This window comes from Astyanax mexicanus, chromosome 16 (genome assembly GCF_023375975.1).
Source record: "Astyanax mexicanus isolate ESR-SI-001 chromosome 16, AstMex3_surface, whole genome shotgun sequence".
Lineage (NCBI taxonomy): Eukaryota > Metazoa > Chordata > Actinopteri > Characiformes > Acestrorhamphidae > Astyanax > Astyanax mexicanus.
The window spans coordinates 6015001-6038590 of record NC_064423.1 but is presented as its reverse complement, the minus strand read 5'-3'; the positions used below and the strand labels follow the sequence as shown (position 1 = coordinate 6038590).

The window sequence follows — 23590 nt, the reverse complement described above, 5'->3', positions numbered from 1 at the left end:
TCCGTGCCGGCTCCAGCAGCAGGACACGGTTATATACATACAGACTGTCTGCTGCTCTGAGGTCAGGGTATGAATCTGAGCATGGATGAATGTTGGCATGACGAGAGGGGGCAGGTAGACGGTGTGTTCTTCAAAAGGGGATTACTAAATGAATGAGATGTAGAGGGAGCGAGAGTGACAGAGCGAGAGGACGAGAGAGATGATGAAAGAGAGGAAACTCACCTCGAGGCCTGGGTGCTCTTTTCCTGCGGTCTCGAAACGCGGCTCCAGACTGCAGAGCTTCCAGCAGGCTGTCCATCACACCCGTCTCATCCTTCTCTATAAGGGCAGACAGAGAAAGAGAGAGAGAGAGAGAGAGAGAGAGAGAAACACATCAGGTTGTGGTGGGGTATTTCTTTTTCCAATGTACTTCACTGACCTTGAGTAAAGTTTTTCCAAACTCACTGTAACAAACCTTTGCTAACTTTATTTAACATTAATAAAAATGGGAAGCAGGGCTTCTGAATATGCTGTAAAGGAAGAAATGTGCTTATTTTGCATATATTGTGTTTAAACATCAACAGTCGCTCTCCAGAATCATATACAGCACCTTTAATAAGAGCTAACAGTATCTAACTATCTAAAATAGTCTTTAACTATCTTACATAACAAATTTTTCGCACATTTTTTTTGCCAAAATCATTTCAATCATTGCAATTTATAATCCAGTGCTCCTTATGTATGAATTCAACAAGTCAGCTATTAAGGAGCAGTAAAGCCACTGCTAGCACTGATGGAGCAGCATTAGCCTTAGCCGCTAACTGCGCTAAGAGTAAGCTCTTTCACCGTTCAGAGGTGAGGATTATCAAACTGTAGCCTGCTGCTAACCCCGGCTAGCACTACTGGAGCAGCATTAGCATTAGCTGCTAACCTCTAGCCACCGCTAGCTCTTTCGCTACTCAGAGATGATAATATTGGTGTATAGCCTGCGCATTTACCATGTTAAAACAAGCTACGTGGGACAAACCACTAACTTATCAGTGTAGTGCTATCAGGCAGCATTAGCTGCTAACTGTGGGTTGTGCTACCGGTTAGCTGCTAATGCTGCTACACCTAGCCTTAGTGAAAATAAACAGAAGCGTTTTACTCAGGAGAGAAATCTGTTCCTGTTCCTTACTGGTGTTGCATAATGCGCTGCATTGTGTTTGAAAGTAGACCAGCAAATAGACATTCATTGATTGTGTGCCTCACAGTACAAAAAATAAAAAAATATATATCTTGCATACATTTCTACTAGTGTCTATATTAGTGTCTCTTCTTAAGGAACTGTTTGTTGTGTTTAAATATCAAGTACAACATCTTTAAACACATCAAACAACTCTCACACACATTACCAGCAGAGTCTCCTCTATCCTCTATAATTGTTTTCAGCAGTGGCAGCAGGCCCACACTCTCCTCACATTAGGATGCCAAAAAATAAAAAAGAAAAAGAAACACCATCAGGTTGTGACGGGGTATTTCTTTTCCATTTTATTTCTCTGGCCTTGAGTGAGGGTTTCCATAGCAATGTGCAAAAAGATTAGAGGCGCCGGGCCCTGGGCAGTACATCAAGGTGGAAAGCTGGGCGATTTGAGAAGCAGACAGGCCCTTAACTGGCTCATACATCACCTGTGAGCCGCTCGCTCTAAACAAATCCACTGTATTTGTGGCTTTTGCCGGCCATCTCATAAAAACGGATCTGGAGCTGAAGTCGTTAACCCGGAGCTACTGGCTTTTCTGCAGCCGAAGCCTCGGGAGAGCCGGGCCTGCGGACACCGCGGCCCCTCAGGCGGAATACAGCCGGGCTGGACTAAAGCCTGCCACTAAATCACCGCTGACCGCGGCACACCCGCCGTCTCCACACAGCCGAACGCATGACACAGCGCCCGCACCGTCGCAGCGCTTCAGAGGGAGAAAAATATAAAGCTGACAGAAAAGTGTGGTTTTCAGCAGCTTTTCAGCAGCAGAAAGCGTTTCTCGGAGGCGCGCTGTAATGGGGTGTTTAACTGGTGAGCACCTCCAGTCCTGACAGGGTAACCTTGCCACATCAGGACTTTGATCTATTGATACTGAATCTGCAGAAAAAAGACAGAGAAAAAACACACACACACACACACACACACACACACACACAAACACGCACAGGGACACAGACTGAAGAAAACGATTATATTTCTGCAACACAACACTACAGCATTCAGTTGCCAGGTTTTTACCCCAGTTTTTACTGAACTGGGAAAATCTGCTTTTAGCTATAGAGCACCAGTGAGCTGGAATTTACTATAAAAAAAACACTAAAACTTTAAAACACACTAAATCATTTAAAACTTTTAATATATAACCATTAAACCAACCTATTTATTCTTAACTTTGATTTCCTGTTTTGGTTCTTCTTTTAGTTCTTATTAAATTTTATTTCTATCATATATACATTATTTATTTTAAACTTATTTTAATTAGTTTCTTTAATTAGTATACTATTTTTTAAGTTTCTTTTAAATTATTTTTTACTCATTAACACACTTATTTTTTCCATTAACCTCTTTTTATCTTAATTTCTTAAACCTAAAGTTTTTTTTTATCTATTTTATCTCTTGTTCACTGTTATTTTACATTTTGCTCAGCTACACTAAAAACGATGTAGTTTCGATAAGTCAAAATAAAGGTTGATTGACTTTACTTTCCTTTACTTTTTAAATCTCCTTTTTTGGTGAGTCCAAAAAAAAACAACAAAAAAAAAACAACTTGTATTTCCAAAATGGAAGTGTTACAGAAGATAAAGAACCTTCAATGGAAGTCGATATAAAAAGGTTTGATTCCATAATAAATGCAATGCAATCTTAGACCTGCCACATAGTTAAAAATGCAAACTTTTTTTTTTTCGACTGAGATTATATTATATTATATTAGTCACGGTTATGTCTTACATTTTTTCTGTTGTAACTCATAACATGATTGAGATGTATGATCAGACATTAAGGAAACATTCTGGTTTCAGCAGAGCTTTAGCCAGTATTTTTTTACTTTAACTGAGTGATACATCACGGAAATCCGCCAGATATAGACAACAGCATGCAAAGCAAACAGTGTGCTGCAGCCAAAGCTAGTTACTAGCTAGTTACATATATATATATATATATATATATATATATATATATATATATATATATATATATATATATATATGTATGTATATATATATATATATATATACATACATATATATATATATATATATATATATATATATATATACATACATATATATATATATATATTCACACCCTCGCTCACATTTATTATTGTTTCTTTAAGTTAAGTTAACGATAATTTGCTCTATAGAACAGCAACACGTTCAACCACTTCCTGCTTTAACAAACGATCATATTTTTAAAGGATATAGACAGTGAAGGATTTAACCTTTAAGTTTCTTTCTTAGGCTAATTAATCATGTATGTATGTGTGTTTATTTATTTATTTATTCATTACATTATTATCTTTTTTATGGAAATCAGGCTGTGTATGCATGTATGTACAGTATGATGTTAATATATCTGGTATCATGATGGTTTGTGGAGGGGGAAATCTTCTATCTGAAGAAAAAAAAAAAAAAAAGATAATGAAAAACGCTTACTGCTCACTGCCTTAATTTCCACAGTGTTAAAAGACTCTAAACAGTTATACACTCTGACCTCTGACCCCGCATACATCACACTGAATCTGAACACAATCACAATCGAAACAACAGCACATGACAAAAAGCATCTTAATAAATTAATGAGGAGCATTTGGTAGAGGCTGATCAGTGTGTAATACACTGGAGAAGGTGGATCTCTAGCTGGAGGAGCTCCAGCATGTGTCAGAAACAGCTGAAAACATCTGTACAGTGTGGAACCAGGTGTGGGAGGAATTCCTCACGTGCAGGACCTGCTACACCTGACAAGCTGCTGTTTTCTCACTTAATCAGACTGAGTTGGACTTAATTATAAAGTAATGGACCAATATTACTGGTCCACTAGCCCAAGAAACTCTCCGAGCTCTTCCAGAGGCAAGAAGATGACACTTACTTATTTTTTTTAATGGAACTAAGGCTACGTTCACATTACAAGCCAAATTTTTCAAATCCGATTTTTTTTCTCAGATCAGATTTGTCTATCTTGTCGGTTTACATTCACTGTAAATGTAAGTGATCTGTATTTGTGTGTAATGTGAACACAGAATCTGTTCCTGAAACTCCTCACATGCTGCACCTTGATAATTGTATAAACATCTTCTCCTTTACCAACAATAAAAAAAAAAAACCCTCATATTAAGGGGGACGAGAGACTTGTAGCTTTATAAAGGGAAATTGATGAGTTAGCAGCTCATATGTGGAGCATATTTTGCTGGAGTGGAGAAACAGTAAACAACCAGTCTGAACTTCATGTTCAGGTCCAGGAGGTGAAAAAAGGCCAGGTGGTTTGCTTTTGCTGTTTTTTTTTTTTCACAGCTGCACCAAGAGATACAGTGTGGGCAATTATGCTAATGCGTAAAAACAGAAAGACGCATGAATTCAGATTTGACAGTTCACATTCATGTGGCATGTCTGTGGATCAGATATGTTTTCGATTTGAGACCACATATGAAAGTGACTCAAATCTTATTTAAAACAACAGCCATGAAAAAATCAGATCTGATTCACATTAAGCAAATCAGATTTAAGTCACTTCAGTCTGGTAATGTAAGCCAGAGTAGCCAAAGAGTGCATGTTCTAAGATCTCAGTATGATTAGTTAAGTGTATAAGCAGTTTTAGAGCTTAGCAAGGTCCAGGGAACCCATGTCTGGTTCTCCTGAAATTGTTGGTCTTGGGGGTCTTTTAGCCAACTTGGGTGCGATGTCATTGCTCCTTTGGCAAGTTGGCGGCATGGTGGCTTAGTGGTTAGCAGTTTGCCTCACAGCACTGGGGTCTTGGGTTGAAGTCCCTTTCTGGGTAGATTTTACTTGTTCTCTCCTTGTCTGAGTGTAAACTGGTGTGTGAATATGTGTATGACTGTATGCCCAGATATGAATAGAAATATGCAGCCCTCCAGGTGGACGGTGGTTTCCGGTTGAGAGTACGCTGTGTGCTATTGGCTGCCGCCAACTGGCTGTTCTTGAGTGTCTTGAGTGTCAGAAAGCCACTCTATAAGTGGAAAAGTAAGGCCTCAAATGGATATCTGCAGTAAGATTGCTTACATTCTGCGGTTAAATCGTCTGCATTCTCGACCAATCACAGCTCCTGCACGATTTCTGTGGCTGTTGTTTTTTTTTTTTTTCACAGTCCTGGAACTAAAAATGTTGAATCCTAAATGTTGATGTGGAATGAATATATCTATCTAAAACAGGATGGAAAACCCCACTGCACACACTATCCACTAAAATCCAAAATCCAAAACTCCAAGGTCATACTGACCTTTCATGTATCATGGTTGGTTATATCCTCCTGAGACCCGGACTTTTCCTGGGCGTAAACATTTATTTCTCCAAGCTATTTGGGATTAGTAAAAAAAATAAACTTTGTCTTTGTACAGAAAGTCATTTTTTTTTTTCAAAATATATATTGTCACATCCTATTATTGCCAAACATTTGTCAAAAATGCATGCCATGTGATGCTAGATATTTTATTGTACATAAATAAACTAGTTTAAAACATAACATTCAATGAGAATGATGACCTGGCCCATGTTTCTGTCTAGACTGGCTGTAGAAACTTTTGATTGGGATTCTTGCCATCTTGTTTTCAATCAACTGAGTGTAATGTTATCATGTCACCACTAGATGGTATGGACAGTGTCTCCATTTTAATGTCAAAGGGTGAACACCTTAAAAAAATTAAGTATCATATTGCAGAGGAGCAGAAATATAATGTCCTCATATGTGGACACATATGTAAGCCTGTTCCTGCTCTGCAATCTGGGCCGAAGAATAAGGTTCCGTTGGTAAATCTTTCTCTCTCTCTCTCTCTCTCTCTCTCTCTCTCTCTCTCTCTCTCAGTATTTGCGTGCTAAAAGTGTGGGGACAGTGGTTTGAACATTCCTCTCTTTGCACACTTTCAACCCCTCCGGCTGAACAGTGGGGGTGACCAGATCGAGATTTCAAATGAGGTTGTCAGAGAGAATTTACGAACGCACCGCTGATGCTAGTACTCCAATTTTGAATGTGAACCTAAGGTCTAACATAATTTTACCTACGTCTCCCACAATATGATGGGCTGCTGATTAATGTAGCTGGCGAGCGAACCTGGGGAAATGATCAGTAGGAGGCCGACTGCCTCCTCCAAACGTCAGCTTCTGCACGCAGTTTCAATCTGACAGTTCTGCAGCGGAAAGCAAATATAAAGTAAATAAACCTCAACGTTCAGGATGAACCCCTGCGAGTTCTAATACCACACCACCGCCTGAGGGGAAAAGAGGGACATCCGACTGCTCAGCCAAATCTAATGAAGCCATAGAGTTGATCAGAACTCAGTTTATACAACATAAAATAATGAACTGCAGACTTTAGGTAAAGCGAGAGCGCATGCATCACATCTGCACATGTAATGGTCTCTGTCACTTTTTAAGAATCCTGTATTTATTAATAACGAATTTAAAAGGCAGGCTTAACATGACCGTCTTAAGTTAATAATAAAAATAATTCCAATATACAGCTCTGGAAAAAAGAGAACTTAAAAATTATGAGTTTCTTTGATGTTACCAAACTGAAAACCTCTGTAATATAATCAAGAGGAAGATCAAAACCAAACTGAACTGCTTGAATTTTTGCACCAGGAGTGAAGCAGCATAAAGTTATCCAAAAGCAGTGTGTAAGGCTGGTGGAGGAGAACATGATGCCAAGATGCATGAAAACTGTGATTAAAAACAAGGATTCCTCCACCAATAATTGATTTCTGAACTTTTAAAACTGCATCTTTTTTTGTTATTTCAGTCATTTATCATTTTCTGCTAATACATTTTCTAAATGACAATATATATATATATATATATATATATATATATATATATATATATATATATATATATATATATATAAATTTGGAATTTGGGAGAAATGTTCATTTTACTCAAACATAAACCAATAAATAAGAGAAAAGCTAAATGAGACAAACTGATTCAGAAACTGAAGTGCTCTCTTAATTTTTTTCCAGAGCTGTATCATTTCTATTTCTATATCAATTTCATTTGAACATTCCCTTATTTATTATTTAAATGAATTTTCAACACTCTCTCACAGCCTTCTCATCAATTTCACAGGCAGCATTGATAATAATGTAGAAAATGAAGCCAAATTAAGGTTTTACTATTTATGATATAAATCATAGACTTGCTTTATCTGCTTATACCGCTCCACAGGTGTCATTAACACAGGTCTGGGGTGCACACGCTCCTGCTGATTGGCCGATTGTTGGAGAGTTGCGGACGAGACTCTGAACGCAGGAAGAGTCAAAAGGGCTCAATAATTTGGGGGCAGATAACATAGTGGGAGTCGTCTCAATCAGAGCGTATTCTTTGACCGTACGGCAGAGATAGGCCGGGTAATTAAGGGCTGGAAATGATGCTGTTGTATGGAGTGTTCTGAGAAACGGCTCACGGTGTCATCCTCATTCAGCTACTGATACACAGGGCGGAGAGAGCGACACTGACCTTATTGAACTACAAGCCCATCTTCAATTACACACAGCGGCCAAGTGGACTGAGAGGCCCTGTGTACACCACCACCAGCCTTTTGTTTAAAAAAAAAAAAAAAAAAAAAAAAAAAAAAAAAAAAAAAAATCAACTTAACAGGTGTAAAAATTGGTGTGGTGTAGTGGATAACACCACCACCTGCCAGGGATTTACCACGTGAAAGAGTGGGGTTCAATTGGGCAAGACTCCTAACACTACTGTATTTTTTGCACCATAAGGTGCATCAGATTATAAGGTGCATTTTGCGACACAAGTAAGGAACAGGGGTGTAGACATGTTTTTTTCTTCTAATTCGGCAGGTCTCGCCGTTGGTTAAAGTAAACAAAACTGTAATTCGAGTGCTGGATGTTAATCTACACAGATTTTTCTCCTGAAAACTGTTTATTTGTGTAAGTAAAGCGCTTCCTTTTATTTACAGTAAGCTTAGATTTCCAGATTTCCACTAAGGCTGTGTGCATCAGCATTAGCATTAGCAGCTAACCACTAGTGCTAGCCTCGTTTAGTGGCTAATGCTGCCCGACATTAGCCAGCACTTCACTGAGGAATTAGCTTGTGGTTTGTCCCAAGTAGCTTGTGAAGCATTTATTTCTGTGGTTCCAGCTGATGAACACTGGCCTGCCTCAAATGAACACAAGCATTATAATACAAATACTTCTGGCAGCTTTAAACTTCACTAAGCTACTGTGCAAAGTAGAAGCGTTAAAGTTACTTTATTCGTTTTTTTCCTTAACACACATACATTCTGCTTTATTCATGGAGTCGAATAACTCAATAACACCATGTTTTTCATCATACTGGGGACATCTGGTCCTTGAAAGCACAAAAAACCTCACTGATAAATCAAATTTCACACTGCAGGAGCTAGAATTGTGTCCCATGACTTTTGTGTCATGCTGTTCACATGGACCAGTTTAGCCAGAAACAGCCAGTCACCATCATTACCGCCCACTGGTGCTGTCAAATGTGACTCTGAGGAATGTTAAACGCTCATACTTTTCACTTTCAGTGCACATTTAAACCCGACATAATTTACATGTCCTTGCTATGAGCATGTTGGCCTCACAATTTATATAGGAGTCATCCAATGAGATAACATTTTATAATCAATAATTCATTTTTATACTAAATTCTACTATTTCTTTGAGAATGTCAGTGCATTTCATGCAAAGTCATTTTATGTTCTTTTTGCTGGAGGATTTTGGTTTTAGGAAAATAATGTTTAAAATAAGCACAAATATTCCTCACTAGTAGGAATGTAAAGAAAAGCGATACTAAAGACCAGAGTTTTGGTTCATCTGCAGTGTAAAAAAAATATATATATATTATAGATGGCTCAAACTTTTAGAAACTTCTTTTCAAGAAGTTGAATCAGTCTTTAATCAAACCAGAGGAAACTCAGCGTCACTCAGCAGTAAACTAAACTGCACTAAACCACAGTGTGAACCCGAAACTAACCGGATCAGATGTGCACAATGTACTGTAACTAAGACACAAACTTTAGTCCGTCCAGATTTTCTGTATGTGAAAATGTTGTTAGATCCAAATCGATACCAGAATTCTAAAAAGATAATGGAGCGATCCGATAACTTTGCTGCTATACACATATGCACAGAAAAATAATTATATTAATAGAATTATAAGTTATTTCTATTTAATATAACTTTCTATTGCTATTCGTGTGCCTAAACATAACCAGACATTTAATCTTAAGTCTTTTAGTCTGAACTTCAGGGAAAAAGAAGAAGGAAAAAAATAAATTATATAATGAAGATTTTTCTTCTTCTTAGTAAGAACATGTCTAAGGTTGAAGAGCCCCGGAATCAAAATATTTCCATCATTCTGGGGACATCTGGATTCCACTAGAATCTAAAGACCACACACACACGCACACACACAGTCCATCTCCTTCAGTCCGTTTCTGCAGTTGAACAGACGCAGTGTTTGACAGAGTGGAGGTGGTGAGAGGTAAGAGTCAGGTGGTTCAGTGGGTTATTTTTACTGGGTGGTGGTGAGGGGGAGAGTTGTGGGGGGGTAACAGCGGATGGCAACGAGCACTAACCCCGGCACCAGAAAACGAGACGCGAACGTCAATCACTTAACGCTACGTTCCTACAGCCCAGAACCAGACACACAGCTCCACCACCAGCAGAGAGAGAGGCAGAGAGAGAGGCAGAGAGAGAGAGAGAGAGAGAGGCAGAGAGAGGCAGAGAGAGAGAGAGAGAGAGAGAGAGAGAGAGAGAGAGAGAGAGAGAGAGAGAGAGAGAGAGAGAGAGAGAGAGAGAGAGAGAGAGGTTCTCGGAGAAGAAGCTGAGACCATAACACTATCTCAGCTCTACATCATCACAGAAATCAGCTTAATCAACAGTCTAATCACTCTTTATAAATGATTACAACATATAACACTGTTATTGATATCTTATTCATTTATCTTTATGTATTGTTTTTTTTTACCTTTTGTGTATTCATTTCTTGTTTTATTGCTTTGGCAAAAAATGTAATTTGTAATTCATGCCAATAAAGCTACTTCAAATTAAAATTGAAATTGAGAGAAACAGAAAGAGAGAGAGATTTATTACTTTATTTATCATAATCATTAGAAATGACTTTTGTGGCTCTATAACCTTTCTTTATTAATCGCTAAATCTTTTAATCTTATTTTTTCTCTTTAATCTGTTTTTTAGAAATAGAGATAGCGAGAGAAAGAGAGAGACAGTCAGAGAAATAGAGAGATAGCGAGATAAAGAGAGAGAGACAGTGAGACAAAGAGAGAGATAGCGAGAGAAAGAGAAAGAGACAGTGAGAGAAAGAGAGAGACAGCGAAAGAAATAGAGAGAGTTAATGAGAGAAAGAGAGGTAGAGAGAGAGCGAGAGAAATAGAGAGTTAGTGAGAGAAATAGAGATATAGCAAGAGATAAAGAGAGATAGAGAGAGATATAGTGAGAGATAGCGAGAGAAATAGAAAGAGTTAGTGAGAGAAATAGAGAGATAGTGAGAGAGAGAGAGATAGTGAGAGAAATAGTGAGATAGCAAGATAAATAGAAAGAGTTAGTGAGAGAAAGAGAGATAGCGAGAGAAATAGAAAGAGAGTTAGTGAGAGAAATAGAGAGATAGCGAGATAAATAGAAAGAGAGATAGTGAGAGAAATAGAGAGATAGCGAGAGATCGAGAGAAAGATAGTGAGAGAAATAGTGAGAGATAGCGAGAGAAATAGAAAGAGAGTTAGTGAGAGAAATAGAGATAAAGAGAGATAGAGGGAGAGATAGAGAGAGAAATAGTAAGAGATAGTAATATAAATTGAGAGACAGAGACAGAGAAAGAGATAACAAGAGATAGCAAGATACAGAATGAGAGATAGTGAGAGAGATAGCAAGAGAAATGAGAGATAGAGACAGAGAAAGAGATGGCGAGAGATAGCGAGATACAGAATAAGAGATAGGGAAAAAAATGGAGAGATAGCAGGCGAGAAATAGAGAGATAGTGAGAGAAACAGAGAGGGAGAGAAAGAGAGAGAGAGAGAGAGAGAGAGAGAGAGATGGAGTGGTGGCTAAAGGAAGGTGGGCTCAGAGGAGAATAGTATTATTAAGTCAGAAAGATGCTGATGCTGTGATAAGGATGAAGTGAGATGATCCATCATGTGATTGTTAATGGTGCCTTTGAGGACAGATCACTATCACAGCACTCTCAGATTAGCAGGATAAACATATACCTAAAAATATATACATATATTCATTTTTCCCCCGTTTATTTAAAATGTCCTCTATCACTAGTAACACCCTTAAATCTAGAAGAATTTGCCTTCTCTCAAATACTGAATTCAGACTCCGCCTCATTTCCAGCATCTTATCCAGCTAGGAAAGTGCCGGATCCCCAGCTCTGATATATCAGCTAATAGAAGCCTGTGCAGGAGAGCATCACAATGAGAGTGATGAGTGGAGAGAGCACCAGCCAGACCTACCTACCCAGCAAAAGCACGACCAATTGGTCTCTCACACTATGGCTGCTGATGGAGAAGCAGCGTAACCCGGGATTCGAACCTCCTCGGATCATAGTGATAGAGTCTTCTAATAGAAAGAGTACAAATATTTAAAATATTCAGACCACTGAATCACACTCTGGAGAGAGGCACTGCCAGGTCACATTAACCATTATTATTTTATACGTTGTAGATTAATACCAAAGATCAAAAGTTGGAAAAAAAAAACATATCGCACTAACAGTGTTCCTGCACGGTTAATCCGATAATGGAGACAGGATCATGCTGTGTCTAACAGGCCGATTTTTTTTTTTATTCAAAAAAAATAAATAAATAAATAAATAAATACTCATAATACATCTGTGTGCTAAATATTGACAGCAAAACCACTTAACCAGCCAGCGTGCAAGACAACTGTGACCACTTATTTTCTTAAGTGTGACCTGAACTGAACATTTTAAACATTAAAGCAGCAAAAGGCTGATTACTCTATAAGAATGTACTAAAGTAAAGGCATCCTGAGCAGCTTTTTGCATTCATAGCCCACAAACCTGCCTCACATACAGCGGGTTGAAAATTAATTTCTTTCTTTTTTTTTTTTTTTTTGTTTAAACTGTTTTTAATTGAAGGTTTTAATTAACAATTATACTTTTAAAAAACTCACTCGGAACTCACATGGCCCTGTGTGGAAAAAAAAGTCACCCTAAACCTAATAAAAAAACTAACTTGGGTTCTGCAGCAGGACAACGACCCAAAATACACCATCCAAGTCCAGCTCTAAAAGACTTTGGAGAGGCCTGAATCCTGTTAAAATGCTTGATTTCCAAAAGAAATGTAAAATTTACTGATGCTCAGTGATGGTTTGGAGAGACATGTCATCTGCTGGTGTTGATCCACTGTGTTTTATTATCAAGTCTAAAGTCTTGTCTTATCAGTTTTGTTTTCCCACAAAATCTTACAGCACTTCATGCTTCTCTCTGCTGATACCAACTTTTATGGAGATGTGGATTTCATTTTCCAGCAGGACTTGGCACACTGCCAAAAAGTGGTCTATATACTATTACTACTACTAATTATTATGTTTTATTTGTTGTAAGCCATAATCATCAATGATAAAACAAATATGTTACGGCTAAAATAGAAAGTTTCACATTTTGAACTGAATTACTGAAATATTTTTTTATGATATTTACCACAATAAATTAATTGCACTAGCCTTTGCTGAGGCACAGACACAGACAATGCAAAGATGGAAAAAAAATAATAATAATAATAAAGTGTCTGTGGGGAAAAAAAAAAAAAAAAAAAAGAACTGATACGAGTGTCACCGCAAGAAATTTTAGTTATTCTTTCAGAATGGAAATTTCACAGGACCTACTTAACCACCTGTGGCATGTCGGTCACATGTTTGCTTGATATCGTAGGCTATGAATGCAATTCCTTCCTTTTTCTCTTATGATTTCCTTGTAAAAAAAAAAAAAGAAAGAAAAGAAAAAAGAAAAGTGACAAATCGCTCATGTTTGATGAATAAAAAAAAGAATAAATGAAAATCACACATCACTCTGGGGTGTCCAAATGACTGGACGGAGAGTGGAAGAACTGGAAGACACTGAAAGAAAGACAGAAGAAACTGAGAATAAAAGAAAGAAAGAGAAAAAGAGAGGTTGATGGAGTGAGGGAGGGAGGAGGTGGCCTGCTGTGCTTCTGACGGAGGGGACAGAAACAGTGAGCAGGTTTAATAACGGGAAGAGTGAAGGGACAGAAGGAGGTGTGAGAAGAAGAGATATGGGATGATTTAGTGTCCGGCCGGACGCCGCCGCTGACTGCAGCACATCTCACTCCTTTTAAAGCTTCTCTCAGAAAACCAACAACAACACATCACAGGAAAAACCCTTCAGTATAACGGCATGAATTAAATACATTAAAGTAAATGTGATGTAAAACAAGCTTCCAGAACAGCCCGACCCGGACTAAGAACCCAGTCTGAAAAATACAGCATAAAATTTGTGGTTGCACATTAAATGCATGCAAAGTAATATAGCTTCTTTTACTTATACCAATTTACACAGCCAATAACCTAATCCACTCATTAGGACTCCCCCTATCACTAGTGATGCCCCAACACACCAGGAAGGTGTAGACTAACACATGCTTCCTCCGATACATGTGAAGTCAGCCACCACCTCTTTTCAAATTGCTGCTGATGCAGCATTGCCGAGCAGCCAGCGCACTTGGTACATCAGTGCGGTTCTGATACATCAGCTCACAGACGTGCTGTGTTGTGGACATCACCCTAGGAGTGATGTGGGGAGAGAGCGCCATCTACCCACCCGGAGGGAGCAGGGCCAATTGTGCTCCCTCTGAGTGCCGGCAGCTTGATAGCAAAGCTGTATGAGCGGGGGTTCAAACCTGCGACCTCCCGCTCATAGTGGCAGCGCTTTAGACCGCTGGACCACTCAGCGCCAGCTACTTTTACTATTACAAAACACAACAGGTATACTGTTATCTGATTTACTAGTGCATCTCAAAAAGTATATCAAGAATATAATTGAAAAGTTACTATATTTTGGTAATTCAGTTCACAGCACGAAACTCACATATTATATAGATTAGTATTACACACAGAGTGATCTATTTTAAGCTTTCTTTAAGATTTATTTTATTGCTTATTGTATTGGCTTACAGCATGAGTCAGATCAATATTGTAAAATATATGAGGAGAATTTTAAAGGCACCTTTCTTTATATGTTTTGGGACTGTTCAATAATTTCATCTTTTTGGAATTATGTATTGTGTTAATTAAACTTTTAACTTGGACCCTTGTTTACTGTTGTTAAATGACGACTCACACTATCAGTTTTCTTCTATTATTATTGATGACACCCCTCTTTCCTCTCTTCCCTGTTTTGTATAATATATACTGTATGTTCTATAAATAAATAATAATAACTACAATCACAAAATAAATGATTATAGCTTACAGCCAATTAAAACCCAAAAATCTGCCTCTCAGAAAATTTGAACATTATATTTATTAAGACCAATTGGTATTTTTGGTGCAGTGTGGGCAGTGTGCCAAGTCCTGCTGGAAAATGAAATCCGCATCTCTATAAAAGTTGTCAGTAGCAGAGGGAAGCATGAAGTGCTGTAAGATTTAGTGGGAAAACAAAACTGCACTGACTTTAGACTCAGGACAACTTTGACAACTTTTATATAGATGCGGATTTCATTTTCCAGCAGGACTTGGCACACTGCCCACTCTGCTGAAAGAACCAATTGGTCATATTTTCTGAGAAACTGATTTTTGGGTCAGCCATAAGCACCAACAGTAAAATAAATAAACACTTAAAATAGATCACTCTGTGTTCTAATAAATCTATATAATATATGAGTTACTGAATTTAAAGTAACTTTTCAATGATATTTTTTTTCTGTCAGAAGTGTGAACAAAAGTGCTGAATATCTTTGATATTGGCTTTGTAGAATTTTTATTAAGAAAAGTTACAATGCTATAGTTTAACATCTGTGGGTAAACCATGGTTATATATAAATGCAAAATGCCAGCTGAACCCATGAATATCAGATTTGGTTAGCTTCAATGTAGACATCAGATATGTATTTCTGAAAAGAGCAGACAGATGTCTGTATAGGGAAACTGCAATTCCACTCAAATCACAGTCAAATCACATTCAAATCACACAGCCCAAACAACAGCGGAAGAGTTTCTGACCCGGACCACCATCCTCTGCCATTCTCCCACTATTTACATCAAAACGGTAAAATAGTGACACCAACCAATAGAGCTGTCATCAGCATCAGCCCACCACAGCCTGCTCTCAGACCTCAGAGCATCCTCGTGTCCCTCTCCATCTCCATCGCCTTCATCAGATACGCCCGAGCTTCACCACCCGACCCGTATTAGTCTACTAAAATCCCAGCAGTCCATCGCTTTTAAAACTACTTTTTATTTTGCAGCTTAAAGGTCAGAAAGTCTTGTTGTTCATTTCTTTGACAAAAGAATAAAGTTTTTTGCAGATATCCTTTAGGGGTGCAGGAACAAGCTTTTGAGCTTGAATCGCTTTTCGAACGTTGAACGATTCAGAATCGATTCTCATTTTCAAAAAATCTTTTGTTTTTTGCGGGTGCAGCTACTGTCGCACAGAGCTTTTTAACTGTCGTGCGCGGACGTTAGCTATTGGCGCGCGGAGCTTTTTAACAGTACCGCGGAGCTCAGCTACTGTCACGTGAAGCTTTTTAACAGTACTGCGGAGCTCAGCTACTGTCACGTGTAGCTTTTTAACTGTACCGCGGAGCTCAGCTACTGTCACGTGAAGCTTTTTAACTGTACCGCGGAGCTCAGCTACTGTCACGTGAAGCTTTTTAACAGTACCGCGGAGCTCAGCTACTGTCGCGCGGAGCTTTTTAACTGTACCGCGGAGCTCAGCTACTGTCGCGCGGAGCTTTTTAACTGTACCGTGGAGCTCAGCTACTATCGCTTGGAGCTTTTTAACTGTACCGTGGAGCTTTTTAACTGTACCGTGGAGCTCAGCTACTGTCGCGTGGAGCTCTTTAACTGTCCTGCAAAGCTTAGCTACTGTCCTGCGGAGCTTTTTAACTGCACCGCGGAGCTCTTTAACTGTGCTTCGGAGCTCAGCTACTGTCTTGCGGAGCTTTTTAACTGTACAGCGGAGCTCTTTAACTGTCCTGTGGAGCTTTTTTTTGGACAGTAGATGAACTCCGCAAGACAGTTAAAAAGCTCCACGCGACAGTAGCTGAGCTCCGCGGTACAGTTAAAGAGCTCCGCGGGACATTAGGTGAGCTCTGTGGGACAGTAGGTGAGTGTTGCAAGACAGCAGCAACAGGACAGGGAAAGTTTTTCTCTTACTGCCTCTCCCTATTAGTCTACAGAGAGGCGTAGTGTGTAGGTGTAGTGTCGTGTTAATGTTTGTTGTTGCGCTGCTAAAGTATGGAGGTTGAAGAAAAAGAAATCCAACTGATTTGAAAGAATCAGAAAAAAATCTAACCGTGACCCCAAGAATCGATTCTGAATCGAACTGTGGGATTTCCAAAGATTCACAGCCCTAATATCCTTAACACATGCAATTCACATCTTTCAAAAGCTTTAACCTGTAGATAAGAATTATTTTATAAATGCTGGAGGAAATATAAGAAGTGTCCGCGTCTAGACTGGCCTGGTTTCAGTGTTTACAGATGTAAATCATCGCCACTTTTAAAGGCTAGTGATGTTCGGAAATATCTCATACTGTTGATCTGGTGTTTAAAGGTCACATTATGGGCTGAAACACAGCACATGTTGTCAAAAGAGCAAAAGACATACACAAACATAATACATTTAAACACGTTCCAATGCAATATATATATACACTGCTCAAAAAAATAAAGGGAACACTCAAATAACACATCCTAGATCTGAATGAATGAAATATTCTCATTGAATACTTTGTTCTGTACAAAGTTGAATGTGCTGACAACAAAATCACACAAAAATCATCAATGGAAATAAAATTTATTAACCAATGGAGGCCTGGATTTGGAGCCACACACAAAATTAAAGTGAAAAAACACACTACAGGCTGATCCAACTTTAATGTAATGTCCTTAAAACAAGTCAAAATGAGGCTCAGTATTGTGTGTGGCCTCCACGTGCCTGTATGACCTCCCTACAACGCCTGGGCATGCTCCTGATGAGGTGGCGGATGGTCTCCTGAGGGATCTCCTCCCAGACCTGGACTAAAGCATCCGCCAACTTCTGGACAGTCTGTGGTGCAACGTGATGTTGGTGGATGGAGCGAGACATGATGTCCCAGATGTGCTCAATCGGATTTAGGTCTGGGGAACGGGCGGGCCAGTCCATAGCTTCAATGCCTTCATCTTGCAGGAACTGTTGACACACTCCAGCCACATGAGGTCTAGCATTGTCCTGCATTAGGAGGAACCCAGGGCCAACCGCACCAGCATATGGTCTCACAAGGGGTCTGAGGATCTCATCTCGGTACCTAATGGCAGTCAGGCTACCTCTGGTGAGCACATGGAGGGCTGTGCGGCCCTCCAAAGAAATGCCACCCCACACCATTACTGACCCACTGCCAAACCGGTCATGCTGAAGGATGTTGCAGGCAGCAGACCGCTCTCCACGGCGTCTCCAGACTCTGTCACGTCTGTCATGTGCTCAGTATGAACCTGCTTTCATCTGTGAAGAGCACAAGGCGCCAGTGGCGAATTTGCCAATCCTGGTGTTCTCTGGCAAATGCCAAGCGTCCTGCACGGTGTTGGGCTGTGAGCACAACCCCCATCTGTGGACGTCAGGCCCTCATACCATCCTCATGGAGTCGGTTTCTAACCGTTTGTGCAGACACATGCACATTTGTGGCCTGCTGGAGGTCATTTTGCAGGGCTCTGGCAGTGCTCCTCCTGTTCCTTCTTGCACAAAGGCGGAGGTAGCGGTCCTGCTGCTCGGTTGTTGCCCTCCTACGGCCTCCTCCACGTCTCCTGGTGTACTGGCCTGTCTCCTGGTAGCGCCTCCAGCCTCTAGACACTACGCTGCCAGACACAGCAAACCTTCTTGCCACAGCTCGCATTGATGTGCCATCCTGGATGAGCTGCACTACCTGAGCCACTTGTGTGGGTTGTAGAGTCCGTCTCATGCTACCACGAGTGTGAAAGTACCACCCACATTCCAAATTGACCAAAACATCAGCCAGACAGCATAGGTTCTGAGAAGTGGTCTGTGGTCCCCACCTGCAGAACCACTCCTTTATTGAGTGTGTCTTGCTAATTGCCATTAATTTCCACCTGTTGTCTATTCCATTTGCACAACAGCAGGTGAAATTGATTGTCAATCAGTGTTGCTTCCTAAGTGGACAGTTTAATTTCACAGAAGTTTGATTTACTTGGAGTTATATTGTGTTATTTGAGTGTTCCCTTTATTTTTTTGAGCAGTGTATATGGTAGATTATAACATGCTGTCCTCTTTAATCTGCAAGTTTTTTTTTTCTTTCTCTGCCAATCGTGTTGAGGAAATACAAAACACGCCATTTTCTGCCTTAAACGAACACTTAAACTTTATTCTCACAGAAAATCATAAAACATTATTTTAGTATTGCTAACAATACTGTAAATCTGTGCCAAAAAACATCTCATTTTCATAGTGTAACAGCTATTATTTTCGCGATTTTAATGTTGTACACTACTTAGGATGCCTAAATCGAAGGGAAGAAGTGTTTTGCCATGCTTTTCTGACATGACCAGTGTACAGAAGCCCACACAGGACAAATGGGATGCTAATGCGAGGCTCGGCAAAACCAATCACACCTGCGGTGGTCTGCGTTACGTGACATGTACAGTACAGGTCAAAAGTTTGGACACACCTTCTCTTTTTCAATGTGTTTTCTTTATTTTCATGACTATTTACACTGTAGATTCTCACTGAAGGCATCAAAACTATGAATGAACACATGTGGAGTTTTATGTACTTAACAAAAAATGAGCTGAACCTCCACAGTCACCGGACCTGAACCCAATCCAGATGGTTTGGGGTGAGCTGGAGCACAGAGTGAAGAAGGCAAAGGGGCAACAAGTGCTAATAAACACCTCTGGGAACTCCTTCCTCCAAGACTGTTGGAAAACTTTTCATTTCAGGTGGCCACCTTTTGAAGCTCATTGAGAGAATGATGCCAAGAGTGTGCAAAGCAGTAATCAGAACAAAGGGTGGCTATTTTGAAGAAACTAGAATATATATATGTACATAAAACTCCACGTGTTCATTCATAGTTTTAATGCTTCAGTGAGAATCTACAATGTAAACAGTCATGAAAATAAAGAAAACGCATTGAAAAAGAGAAGGTGTGTCCAAACTTTTGGCCTGTACTGTAGTTAGTTATCGATCTACGGCATAGGATCCACCTCTTGAGCAGAGTTTGTGTAGGCTATGCCGTAAGTTTGACGCAGAAGTATAAATTGGCCTTAAGAGAGGTGTGCTTGTGTGCACGTAATATATTTTTGTATAGTACGTGTGCGTGTGTGAATACACGTGCATGTGTTTGTGAGTTTAAAGGTGTGCTTGTGTGTGTGTGTGTGTGATGTGTGTTCACATGGTGTGTTTGTGTGTGTGTGTGTGTGTGTGTAACTGGTGCATTGCTTCAATTTCTGCCAGCAAGGCTGCGGCAATTTATCACACACTTCCTCCTCCAAACTCTCTTTCTCTCTCTCTACCTCTCTCGCTCCCCCCCTCTCTCTCCAGCCTAACCACCCACTGCCAAAAAGTGCTCAGCCTCCTCAAACACACACCCGCTCTCAGCACTGCGCCCACCGGGGGCGCCGCGCATTACCACCGCACCCTAATTGACAGTCTCTGTGGAGACGGAGAGGGGAGGTGGCAACAGTAACCTGGAAACACAAAAGAGCAGATTTGTACAACGTCTCGACTTCTGACAGCATGAGAGAGAGAGCACTGACAGACAGCATTTACAGAGCGAGAGAGAAAGAGAGAGAGAGGGGGGGAAAGAGAGAGAAGAACATGCAGTTAAACCAATCTTTTAACAGTAAAAGACACAGAAACACACACAAAGCATCGCTACTCTACCTGTGGCTCACATGTCGAGCAGAGTGAAGAACGAGAGTCAAAAAGTCGGAGAGAAAGCAAACTAGAAAAACAAGGAGCGAACGAGCAGAGAAAAACACTCAGAGTCGGAGAGAGAGAGAAAGAGATTTAGAAAAGAGAGAGAGAGAGAAAAGGAGAGGCAGAGAAAAATATTCACTGACAGATAAAAGAAAAAGGTAAAGGGTAAAGGTTCATGGGAGAGAGAAAGAGAGCGAGATATAGAAATAGATCTTCAAGTCTAGGCTAAAAATTCTCATTGTGAAATATAGAGAGTAAAAAACAGAGGGTAGATGGCAGGGTTTTTAGGGTCTTATCATGTCTATGTTACCTTCTGGCTCTCTACTTGTTTATTTTATTTTTATTTAGGCTGTTATAGCCAGATCAGCTGGTCATATTTATTTTTTGTTTAATTAGAAGTAATGCTGCATTGCATTTACCTTGGCTGTTGAAGCTGTAAATGACTTGTTAGCATTGTGTTAATGATAACGGTTTATAACACAATTTCCAAACAGCGCAGAATCCGCCATCTTGGATTCTGAACTTAGGTTGGTGAGGATCTCCCGAACTGTAGGAGTTTTCTTTCCTTTAAGTTAAATGGAATGCAGCACAATTCCATATTTTTAACTCTATTGGAGTTAAAGAACCGCCCCCCCAACCCCCCTGCCCAGTCTGACACCAATAGTAGGAATTTAATCATCAGTTTCAAATTCTTTCTTCCTCCAGCTCTGAGGAGGTTTTTGTTTGCCACTGTCCTACTGGTTCTGCTTGCTCACAAATTGAGTTTTATATGTTATGTTTATATTTGTAAACTATTTTAAAAAGATATTACTTTTATAAACTATACAAATACACTTAATTTGATACAACTAGTAGAGAGAAAGAGTGAGAAGAGTTAAAAATCAGGAGAAAATGTGTAAGAAAGAAAGGTAGAAAACGAGAAAAAAGTGAGAGATCAGGAGAAAGGGGATGGAATAAACAAAAATAAAAAGAGGGTCAGAGAACATAAAGGAAGAGTGTATGAGAGAGTGGTCGGTTGGTCGAGAAAGAGGTAGAGAAAGAGATTGAGAGGTAAAGAAAGAAAGAGAGAGGGAGGTAGAGAAATAGAGAGAAGATGGAAGAGAGTGGGATATTTTGTGTAAGAGGTAGAGAGGTGTGGGGGGGCAGTGTGATTAGGAGCTAATTGTTGGGGAGAGATTTGTGAGAGAGAGAGTGAGAGAGGGAGAGTTTGTGTGAGAGAGGTAGAGAGAGAGAGAGGTAGAGAGGGGGTGGGGGTAGTGAGTGTGATTAGTAGGTAATTGGTGGGGGAGAGATTTGTGGGGGATTGTGGGAGATGGGTCTCAGGTCTGATGGTTTAGGGGAGTGGTTATTTGGGGGGGGGGGGTTGGGTGGTAATCCCCTCTTTGAAGATGACGCTGCTGCATGTCTGCTTTGATGTTTACCTCCTTCCTTTTCCCCCCGATTCTCTTCCTCACCTGATACCCTGACACAGCACAGCTCACCAAACACACTCATCACCAGCATCGTCTTCATCCTCCTCCTCCTCTCCTCCAATCAAACGCTTCACAATCACAACTCCACCCTTACACACAGTACAGTGATCTACACGCAGAACCTGCACCTTCCTCCTCCTCCTCTCCTCCAATCAAATGCTTCACAATCACAACTCCACCCTTACACACAGTACAGTGATCTACACGCAGAACCTGCACCTTCCTCCTCCTCCTCTCCACCAATCAAACGCTTCAAAATCACAACTTCACCTCTACACACATTACAGTGATCTACACGCAAAACCTGCACCTTCCTCCTCCTCCTCTCCTCCAATCAAACGCTTCACAATCACAACTCCACCCTTACACACAGTACAGTGATCTACACGCAGAACCTGCACCTTCCTCCTCCTCCTCTCCTCCAATCAAATGCTTCACATTCACAACTCCACCCTTACACACAGTACAGTGATCTACACGCAGAACCTGCACCTTCCTCCTCCTCCTCTCCTCCAATCAAACGCTTCACAATCCCAACTCCACCCTTACACACAGTACAGTGATCTACACGCAGAACCTGCACCTTCCTCCTCCTCCCCTCCAATCAAACGCTTCACAATCACAACTCCACCCTTACACACAGTACAGTGATCTACACGCAGAACCTGCACCTTCCTCCTCCTCCTCTCCTCCAATCAAACGCTTCACAATCACAACTCCACCCTTACACACAGTACCGTGATCTACACGCAGAACCTGCACCTTCCTCCTCCTCCTCTCCACCAATCAAACGCTTCACAATCACAACTCCACCCTTACACACAGTACAGTGATCTACACTCATCACCAGCATCTTCATCATCCTCCTCTCCTCCAATCAAACGCTTCACAGTCACAACTCCACCCTTACACACAGTACAGTGATCTACACGCAGAACCTGCACCTTCCTCCTCCTCCTCTCCTCCAATCAAACGCTTCAAAATCACAACTTCACCTCTACACACATTACAGTGATCTACACGCAAAACCTGCACCTTCCTCCTCCTCCTCTCCTCCAATCAAATGCTTCACATTCACAACTCCACCCTTACACACAGTACAGTGATCTACACGCAGAACCTGCACCTTCCTCCTCCTCCTCTCCTCCAATCAAACGCTTCACAATCCCAACTCCACCCTTACACACAGTACAGTGATCTACACGCAGAACCTGCACCTTCCTCCTCCTCCTCTCCTCCAATCAAATGCTTCACATTCACAACTCCACCCTTACACACAGTACAGTGATCTACACGCAGAACCTGCACCTTCCTCCTCCTCCTCTCCTCCAATCAAACGCTTCACAATCCCAACTCCACCCTTACACACAGTACAGTGATCTACACGCAGAACCTGCACCTTCCTCCTCCCCTCCAATCAAACGCTTCACAATCACAACTCCACCCTTACACACAGTACAGTGATCTACACGCAGAACCTGCACCTTCCTCCTCCTCCTCTGCTCCAATCAAACGCTTCACAATCACAACTCCACCCTTACACACAGTACAGTGATCTACACGCAGAACCTGCACCTTCCTCCTCCTCCTCTCCTCCAATCAAACGCTTCACAATCACAACTCCACCCTTACACACAGTACAGTGATCTACACGCAGAACCTGCACCTTCCTCCTCCTCCTCTCCTCCAATCAAACGCTTCACAATCACAACTCCACCCTTACACACAGTACAGTGATCTACACGCAGAACCTGCACCTTCCTCCTCCTCCTCTCCTCCAATCA

General features: G+C 40.6%; 1 protein-coding gene across 5 annotated transcripts in view; it reads right to left on the bottom strand.

The window, feature by feature from the left end:
- diaph3 (diaphanous-related formin 3) overlaps positions 1–23590 on the bottom strand; it is a 557032-nt gene that overhangs the window by 105605 nt on the left and 427837 nt on the right. For all 5 annotated transcript variants that reach the window (XM_049465746.1, XM_049465747.1, XM_049465749.1 and 2 more), the window contains one exon: positions 223–318. In XM_049465746.1, coding sequence (XP_049321703.1) covers positions 223–318 — 96 coding nt within the window. The remainder of the gene's footprint in view (positions 1–222; positions 319–23590) is intronic.